This window comes from Nothoprocta perdicaria, unplaced genomic scaffold (assembly GCF_003342845.1).
Source record: "Nothoprocta perdicaria isolate Ctin4 unplaced genomic scaffold, notPer1 scaffold_314, whole genome shotgun sequence".
Lineage (NCBI taxonomy): Eukaryota > Metazoa > Chordata > Aves > Tinamiformes > Tinamidae > Nothoprocta > Nothoprocta perdicaria.
In genome coordinates, this window is record NW_020455549.1 from 197619 (window position 1) to 206359 (window position 8741).

Consider the following 8741-nt stretch of genomic DNA (forward strand, 5'->3'; position numbering starts at 1 on the left):
ATAAAAAAAAAAAAAAAAAACAAAAAAGGATTGTATCCATGGTGCTTGTAAAAATAGTGCATGTGTCTGGATTCAGAAAATCCAGTAACTGGAAGCTACAAATATTAACATCAACTTAATATTAAATTTAGAAGCAGGATCAGAGTCATTCAGACCTAGTTCCTCTACAAGCCTGTTGGAGGTGGGGGTGATATTAAACAGTAATTGAATTTGACCTGTAATGGAGAATGGGGCAGGCTATAAAATTCAGACTAATATCCAAAATTCTTTAGTATGAGATAAAAACAACGTTGATTATTTCTATTAAAATGTGTCTACAGATCCATGCTTGTGGAAGTGCACTACAGAAACAAAGCGCAGATCTAACGAACTCCTGGCAGATGGTTACAGTAAAAACTGGTTACGATGGTTAACGTTTCCAAGTTTAGAGGGATTTTGGACGCTCAGGTTCCCTCACAGTTATGTCAACAAGGGCAACGCAATCACTATCAGCTTGCATCAACAAACATGAGCACTTTTCAACTGTTAGAAAGGCTACAGTAAAGACAACAGTTGGTACATGACCCAAATACAGCAGAATTGTTCTAGGTATAAGGCCTATAAAGTTAAACAGCATGGCAGCTRCAGAAAAGTAAAGGGTGTTTGGGGTCTTCTGTTACCACCTACAGGCATTTCAGTAGACAGGAGTTAGATAATTTGCTTCTGCCTTATCTACATTAGCAGGACTCCATTTCATTGATTTTTTTTTCCAGATACAGCCATTTCAAATCAAACTATGTGCTTCTAAAGCTGATGCTTCTCCATTCTGTGCCCATCTTGTGCTTGATAAATGAAGTAATGGACGCACACRTACCTCCTCTGCAACACACAGTGAGCGGCTGTCAGCACCCAATTCTCACTAACCAGAGCTCCACCACACACATGCTTAAAGCTCAGCCCAATTTGGTGGACTTGGAGGCTCACGAGCCACGGCCAGGCTCCCACCGGCGCCTCGTGGCCGCCCACGATCCGCGTGCCCCAGAGCGGATCCGAGAGCAGCTGCTTTCCGCATTCTGCAAAACAGAGAGCAGCAGCACCTCCRTCACACAGAAGGGCAGCTTCAGCCAGCTGGCAGCATCGCTTTTTGAGGTAAAACTGGTGGTATTTATTATTTCCTCGGGGATATKCTCCGGATGCAGGCCATCCCCTGCGTGTTTTTCCCCTCCCTCCCACTCTGAGGCGAGTGCACCTTCATGGCGCCCGCCCGGGTGGAGCTTCCCGCCGCCGCGCGGGGGCTCACGGGAAGTGTAGTCCCCCCCGCGCGGCAGCCGAGGCGCCGCCGCGCCCCGACCTGCCCGCGCCCGCCGCTTCGACGCCCACTGCTCTCCCTCAGCGCCCGGCGGAGGGGTGCTACCTTCCGTGGAGGTCCAGGGGTCCGGGACACCGGGCACAGTGCCCGCCAGGAGCGGCAGCAGCAGCGAGGCAACGGGGAGCCTCGACCGCATCCTGCCTCGACGGGACAAAATGGCGGCGGCGCTGTGGTGGGGCACGTGACGTGCTAACGGCCGCTAATGGCCGCGCGGTGCTTGAGGGGGCGACATTTTGGTTTTGCGCCGCCTGCTCTGCAGCCTCTCAGCTGGGCTCTGCAGCTCTGCCTGAGTGAGTGGGCATATAATACTGAGATGCCTGTCTTTTAATGGGAGTCTCTCTGGTCTGGCTGCCTGTGGGTATTTGTGGCTTAGGCAACAGTTGCCTCTGAGGGCCTCATGGCTGCCTGGCAGCTTTAAGTGTTGGGAGCAAGTTGTGACAGCAGAGTGTGGAGAAAGGGGAAGGAGCAGGGCTGGCAGGATGGGAAGCAGCCTGCCAGTGTGGTGGCTTGTCCCGATGTCATCCCTGAGTGACCCCTCCTTGGCCGTGSCACCATGCTGCGCTCTGCCAGCTCCTCTGCAGCAGGAATTGGCCTGGGAGTGCCCAGAGGAATCCCCTGCATCCCATCACCCGAGGCTTCCTGCAGTATGGAGGTAATTATTATTATTTTTCTCTTTGCTGCTATTGTAGCGTATCAGCTTGGTTTCAAAACTGCAGGTAAGTTACGGAGGGGTAGGAGTGTGTGCGTGTGCTTGTGCCTATGGCTACCCCGTGATAGCGAAGCCTTCCTCAAGCTGCATGCTGCCTGGGGGATTCTGGCGCCTGGTCTCAAAAAGCAGTCCAGCCAAGGCTGAGCATATGCCCAGGTCARTCTGCTTTATTTTTGTTAATTGATTCTTTCTGATTCTTTGCTTGTAAAGCCTGTGATCAATATAATTATTTCAAGATTTTTAAGAAAGCTGAAGCTCTTCCTCATTTGATGTTTAAATCAGAAACATAAAGATAGATGAAGTTTAATCATGTTGATGTGGATGTTGCTATTTAGGTTAGCATATACCATTTTGCTGCTTTGACTATGTCAAGGGGAGAAAGCTATGGTGCAACGTGAATTACTTCACAGCATATCCAATAATATGTGGCTTGATAGGTGTCCCGGCCAGAGGAACACTAATGTGTTGCAATTTCAGTTCAGAGAAGTTGGCCTGTTCTAGGTTTTTCCATATCTCTCTTGTTAGGCAGCACCCATCAAACACGAGTTTCCAAGTTGGAAAGCAGCTCTGCTGCCAGAAGTACCTCCAGCTAGAGCGATCGGCAGCAACGTGATCCAGGAAATAGAAAACGCCGCCCTGGGGAAGCAAAGTTGTCTTAGAATATCACGGGAGGAATGTGCACGCAGCAGACGCCGCCCTCCCTCCCCAACACACCTTTTTTCAAACGCGGTTCAGTGCATGGGAAATGCAGCTCGCTTACTTCRACACCATCTTTCTACTCCTTTCCTGCCAGCTTTTTTTTCCCTTCTGTAGTGTCAGTTGGAATTAATGCAAGCAGGAAACTCGAAGGGGTTCAAAACRCTTATTCTGAGAGGATGAAAGATGTGCTTGTTTGATCCCTTTGTTCTTATAGCAATAGCTTGTTCTTTGCCTTATTGTTTAAATTATAGTCGCTGGCATGACACGCTTCAGAAGAAACTAGGTGAAATGTATAAACCCTCCTAGAACTCCCTGGGTTTTTGGCAACCCAAAGGATCGTGCTGAAAATAACATTTTAAAGGCTGAAGTTCTATTGGAGGAAAGGAAAAAAAAAAAAAAAAAAAAAGGAAAAAGTCTTTTTTGAATCTCTAATTCGTATGGGACAGTGCAGGTAATAAAGGCATTTAATTAGATGCTTTAGTCATACAGGAGGGTTCTAAGAGGTTAAAGCAGTTTATTTAAAACACAGACTTTCAGGCTTGATCAGAGAGCTTCCCCCTTCTGCCCAAAAGAAAATCTGGTGTGTGGCAGCTCTACTTACTGTGTTACTTTTCTTGCTGAGCTAAGACAGGCTCCCCAGTCTGTTCTACTGCTTTGCACCATTTAGCATTGCAAGGTGGTTGCAAAGCTCATTTTACTGTGCAAATAAACAAGGTTTGRCTTGTAAGCTCAAAGGCGACTTTTTGCTTTGGTGTGGTGCCTCTGTGAAAACTGATAAAAGAAATAACATAAAACTTCTTCAAATACTCACGGGTCTGAGCACTCGCATAACTTCTCTCAACGCCCTGTCTACGTCCAGCACGGAGCAGAGGACTAAAGTGCAAACGACCGCGTCCACAGAGCCGCTGGGCACCTGGCTCAGATCTTCTGCTGCAGCTACTAAGAAACGCTCGTAGTGGAGGTGCTGGTTCTGCTTCATGTTTTGTGTCAGGCTCTGCTGGAAGTGAGGGTTGATGTCGGTGCATGTCACTCTGCAGCCTGGTGGGTAGTACTGGAAGTTAGCGCCGCAGCCGGTCCCGATCTCCAGCAGCTTCACTCCTCCCGAAGCACTCGCAAACTCGGGCAGGTTACGAAATAATTCTTGCTTCTGCTTGTGTGTTTTCCTGTTGTGAATTACAGAAAGCTTCTGGAGGAAGTAAGGGAAAAATACTTTCTTGCAGAAAGGCTTCCATATTCCCAGGAAGGACAGCAGGTAGATGGGCATGGCGAGCAGCGCGAGGCAGGCRCGCAAGAGGAGAACGCCGGTGTCCATCGTGGCCAGCGCGCGAGCAGAGGGTCTGTGCCGCACAGAGCTCTCTGCGTGTCGGAGCCCTTGAAGCGTGGAGCAGCGTTTGTGTACTTGCTGCGTTCCTCCTGACGTGCCACTCGTCGTATTGATCGAGTGGACTTTTCTCCAAAGATGATTTTAAAGTCCGGTCACAGGTGAGAAAGGGGAAAACAACCCTGCTTGCCAAATGGTTACTGTTGCGTCCCAGCTCTGGCAGAAAAGGAGCTGCCAGTCTGTTAAGTAACCTAGATAAACTGGACAGTACATCTTTGTACTTAACTTTTGGCAAATTGTCATCACTCGCCCTAATCTGGTGTTCAGCAGTTTCAGATTACACTTTGTAGCTCTTAAAGAAACCGTATCTTGTTTTCAGTGAGTGGTGGGAAGTTGATCTGAACTCCAGGTCACTTTGTTGCATTCATATTTTGGTTAAAACATATATTTAAGATTTTTACCACCTTGTGTTATGTATCCGAAGTAGCTGGGTGAGCGAGTCAGCTGCTCGCTGGATGCTTTCTCTACAGCAGCTGTTTTCAGTCTTGGCACTTTGTGGGAATCTAAAACATTTTGGAGTGTGGTCATGGTGTGTGTCATGTGGTGAATAAACTTGCTTTTCTCAGTTACCTTTCAGATCTTTGAAAGAAATCATGGACCAGAGGTAAAACAATAGATTCATTCAGTAGTCACTGTCTCTAATAGCTTTTATTAAGTCTGAGCTGACACTRTACAGTCCATTTTATGCTAAATGCCTTTTGTAAAACTTTGCCACCGCAGGTGTTTTTCCACAGGGGTTAGTAGTAGCAGTGCAGATTGGCCGCGGGGTTTAGCTGCACCCTTGAGTGATCCCAGGAATGGGGCAGGGAGCTGTTTGCACTGCTGGGCTTTAAGAGACCACGTTCAAACACTTCGGTCAAGAGCTGCCCTGGAGAGGTTTGTTTGTCCGCTGAGCGAGAGGGAGCCTCATTGTCCGAGTTGGTGCCGCCTCCCTCTGGTGGTAAGAAGCAAATAAAGTGGCCAGCCCAGAAAAGCAGCGTTACTGAACTGCTTTATGATTGCCTTGGTTGCCCTGGCTTCACCGTGGTGTAACTGCCTTAGAGAAACAAGCCTGAACAGTGCGAAGTACTTCAGGTGTCCGTTCCGTGTAGACTGGTTGGAGGTGTGTGGAGCACAAAATGGGCAGTCTTTCATTAAAAATGGTTTGCTCTAGGTGTTAATGCTTAGGTGCTTTACTRTGGGAAATCAAAGAGAACTACTAAAGAGTGGCCAAGAGAGCAGTGCCTCCTCTTGGTGTCCTGGGGGAGTTTATCTGGAAAATGCTCCTAATGAAACGTGTGGCTTTTAAGAAAGATTTGACACCTTAAAGGTGAAATCTGGACCCAAGGGAGAGTAGAGTATGAAGAGTTTAAGCATAGGTTTAACTTAGCAGRGTGCATTGAAAGGGCTGTAAGAGCCTACAGGGTTCAGCAGTGACCATCTCGCAGGTGAAATGAAACTTCCGCCATCAGATTTATCAGACCTTTCCCCCGGCATAAGGAGGAATTCTGTCTTTGGCTTCACAGGTTGCGAGTTAAACTTTGGCTAATGGCAGTGGCATCTCATGGACAGGGGAAGCCATGGGGAACAAACTGGTGCTGTGATGGGCACTGCCCTGAATAAACAGCCCAGTAAGGGAGGCCTCGACTGGTGCAGGAGGAGGAATGCTGGCTCCTAGGGGTATTTTGCAATAGGAAGACACAAAGAAAAATGCTTGTGCTGTTGCTGTATCTATTATGTATGTGTCCTGAATCTGAAATCGTAGGGGTTGAGTAATAGTCTCTGCTACTCGAAGAACGTTAGCTCTCTATCTTTGTTGGCACTGCTGTGCTCCCTCTTTTCCTTTTCCCTTTCTCAGCTCCTGGGTGGTGACTCCTTTACTTTGTTTTGCAGTGAAACACGTTCTCTGTGTTTCCAGTTTACTTGGTCCTTATGCCACAGTTCTGTCAGAAGCCTACCTAACAAATAGAAGAGTGTGATTCCTGCTTGAACAAGTTGTGGAGGCTCATCAAGTTTTTCCAGGTTTTTATTCTGAGTACTAGGTTCTGTATATGAGTTTAAGGCTACTATCCAGTGAAAAATCCTCCATAAAAAGTAGGAAGAGAGCTGCTGAAGGGGCTCTGTGTCCTTCTGTGCTCATGGCCATTTATTTTACTGCGTATCCAATGATATGAGGACTGGCAGGAATCCAGCTTGGAGGGACATGTATGCGCCTCAGGTTCAGCTCAGAGAAGCTGGCWTTCTCCAGATCTTTCTGCGTCTCTCTGCTCAAGGAACAGCCGTCTCCAAAGCACTTCCAGGCTGGCTCACAGACCTTTTGCCAGAAGTAGGTCCAGCTGGATCGGTCCGCAGCCACGTGCTCCAAAAAGTAAAACGCTCCACCCTGGAAAACAAAGCCATAAAAGATACAAAAAAGACTTTCACTCTGTGTGACAAAATTTATTACTTACTACTTAGCAAACAGGCTGCCTTTTTTTCACCTCCCTGCAGAGTGGTCTCCATTCCTAGAGATTGTGCAGGGTGTATCCATGTTTGAGCGGTGAAATCTCTGCATGCCTCCCATTCCATCTGTGCGCAAGGTAGTATTTTTTTTTACTGGCTCATTCCTTATTTACAGATAGGGGCAATTAGAAATTCTGCAAGAGGCAGTAGGGGCCGATGGTTGGGGATTGCTGTCACGTGTTTTTTATCTCTGCCCAGCTGCCCTGCACCGTCTTGGACAAGCCACTTCGCTGAGTTTTGATTCTGAAACGGGCTCAACCAAGCTGCTTGCCCTGCGTACCAGCAATTAAAAGGACTCATTTCTTACTGTGCACGAAGCCTGGAGAGCTGCAACCCCATGTCCCGGAGGGGAGAGGCTGCAGCTCCTCAGCRCTTATCATTGTCCCTCTTTTTAAGAGGATCTTTTGCGAGTTCAGTGGCTTTCAGTGTTCAGAAACAGCAGATAAAAGGCAAATCCAGGGTTGCAAGTGAACCTTTTCATCACGGCAAAGGCAGCCTAATGGATCCCCATAGAGAAGTCAAGCTGAGCCAGTATTTCCCTCCCCTCCTCAGTTGGGGGTGATCTTATTCCCTCTTCCCCAGTTCAGCTTTGCAGGAGTGTCCTGGCTTTTCTTGGGGAGGGAAGTGGGGAGGGAATTCTTATTTACAGAGGAAAGTTCTGACCTGTTGCGTAGATTTAACCATGTGGATATGATTGACCTTAAGTTAAAGTTAAACCCTGCTCAGTTATTCTGAGGTAACTGGCAAGAGAAATAAGTATGTCGAAGTGTGGCGTTTTACACTTTACACTTAGATGCCAGTGCTAGTTCCTGGTCAGGTGAAGGTGAAGGTGCAAGGCTCGTGAAGGTGCAAAGCACCTGCAAACCAAAATTCTGGTTAATCTTTTACCCATGTTAGAATCCCCATTGCTCCCTGCTCCTCTCCCTTTGTGGCTCTCGCTTCCACCGTTTTGTTGCCATAATTGTCACCTGGTCCCACTCTACTCATGCTCCCCACAGAGTTCTGGTCTCAGAGTTTTTGCAGACCACCCTGGTGCCCTGTTTGAGCAATGTCCCTGAGGGCCCCAGCAATGCAGTGCCCTGGGCAGGGACTAAGGAGGAGAGGGAAAGCAGGAGGAACCAGTTCTTCCACCTGAAAGTGAAGCAGCACCAAAGAAATCTCCTGCAAATGTTCACCGTGCAGCCCAGAAGTGCTACTGGATTGTGGTGCCTGTGCGAGATGAGGCAGATGCTCTCCTTGCAGAAGGGTCTGCAGGGATCTACAGCATGATAAAGTGAAGAAATTCACTTTTTGCSTGTCAGGAAAGGTTTCAAGGAATAGGGTTTGACAGGGAAAGGAAGTGGGAAGGGAGAGCAGGATCACCCCCATGGYGCTGCCGCAGCTTACCGGCCGGAGCACCCGCAGGACCTCGCACAGGACGCGCTCCACGCTGCTGACGGAGCACAGCACGAGTGTGCACACCACCACGTCCACAGTGCCCGCCGCTACTTGGCGCAGGTCCTCCCCCGACGCCACCAGCGAACGCTGCAGCTGCAGGTGCGGGTTCTCTGAGAGGTTCTTGCGGAGGAACTGCTCGAAGTTGGGGTTCGGGTCGGTGCATGTGAGCCGGCAGCCTGCGGGGTAGAACTGGAAATTGGTGCCGGTGCCTGTGCCAATTTCCAGCAGCCTGACGTGGCCCGAAGGGCCCGCAAATTGTCCCAAGTTGCTGAAAAGCTCTTGCTTTTGCTTGCGCACCTTGTGGTTGTAGCGTGGTGCAAGCTTGGCCATGATGTAGGGAAAAACTTTCTTATAGAGGGCGTCCCATATGCCCAGGTAGACAAGTACATAAACGGGCAGGAGGATGAGCTGGATGCATCTCTGGAGGCAAGAGGCGAGCGGCATCGGCGTGGACGCAGCCGGCGGCATGGACGCAGCCGGCGCCGCGGCCCCCGGTGCCACGCGGCCACCCTGACCCGGATGTGTCTGTGTCCTCCTGGCCACCCTCCGAACTGCAGCTTAAAGCGGCAGCGCTTGGGTGGGAGGCGGTGCCTGCTCGCAGCTCAGCTTTATCAACCCGTGCTGGATACTGGCTCTGGTTAAGAGCGTGGCGCGCTTGCCTTGTGAAGGAGCTGAGCTAGCAGGTG

The 8741-nt window shown here is 49.3% G+C and overlaps 3 protein-coding genes across 4 annotated transcripts in view; all 3 read right to left on the bottom strand.

Annotated features, from left to right (window-relative positions):
- The window catches only part of TMPRSS12 (transmembrane serine protease 12), a 4234-nt gene extending 2750 nt beyond the window's left edge, over window positions 1-1484 (bottom strand). Inside the window, exons 1-2 of the mRNA XM_026042807.1 lie at window positions 1394-1484; window positions 854-1052 (exon numbers count right to left, since the gene is read on the bottom strand). Coding sequence (XP_025898592.1) covers window positions 854-1052; window positions 1394-1484 — 290 coding nt within the window. The remainder of the gene's footprint in view (window positions 1-853; window positions 1053-1393) is intronic.
- A 793-nt stretch (window positions 1485-2277) lies between these two features.
- On the bottom strand, window positions 2278-4277 carry METTL7A (methyltransferase like 7A). Of its 2 annotated transcripts, XM_026042790.1 has the most exons (3): window positions 3946-4276; window positions 3568-3855; window positions 2278-2693 (listed from the first exon to the last, which is right to left on the bottom strand). In XM_026042790.1, the coding sequence occupies exons 1-3, from the start codon at window positions 4066-4068 to the stop codon at window positions 2457-2459; spliced, it is 648 nt and encodes a 215-aa protein (XP_025898575.1). In that variant the 5' UTR covers window positions 4069-4276; the 3' UTR covers window positions 2278-2456. The 2 variants fall into 2 exon arrangements, with proteins under 2 accessions (XP_025898575.1, XP_025898574.1); XM_026042789.1 differs by having other exon boundaries at window positions 3568-4277.
- A 979-nt stretch (window positions 4278-5256) lies between these two features.
- On the bottom strand, window positions 5257-8499 carry LOC112950294 (methyltransferase-like protein 7A). The gene is made up of 2 exons (XM_026042792.1): window positions 8005-8499; window positions 5257-6499 (listed from the first exon to the last, which is right to left on the bottom strand). Exons 1-2 carry the CDS (start codon window positions 8497-8499, stop codon window positions 6263-6265), a joined length of 732 nt encoding a protein of 243 aa, XP_025898577.1. The 3' UTR covers window positions 5257-6262.
- Window positions 8500-8741: the final 242 nt, after the last annotated feature.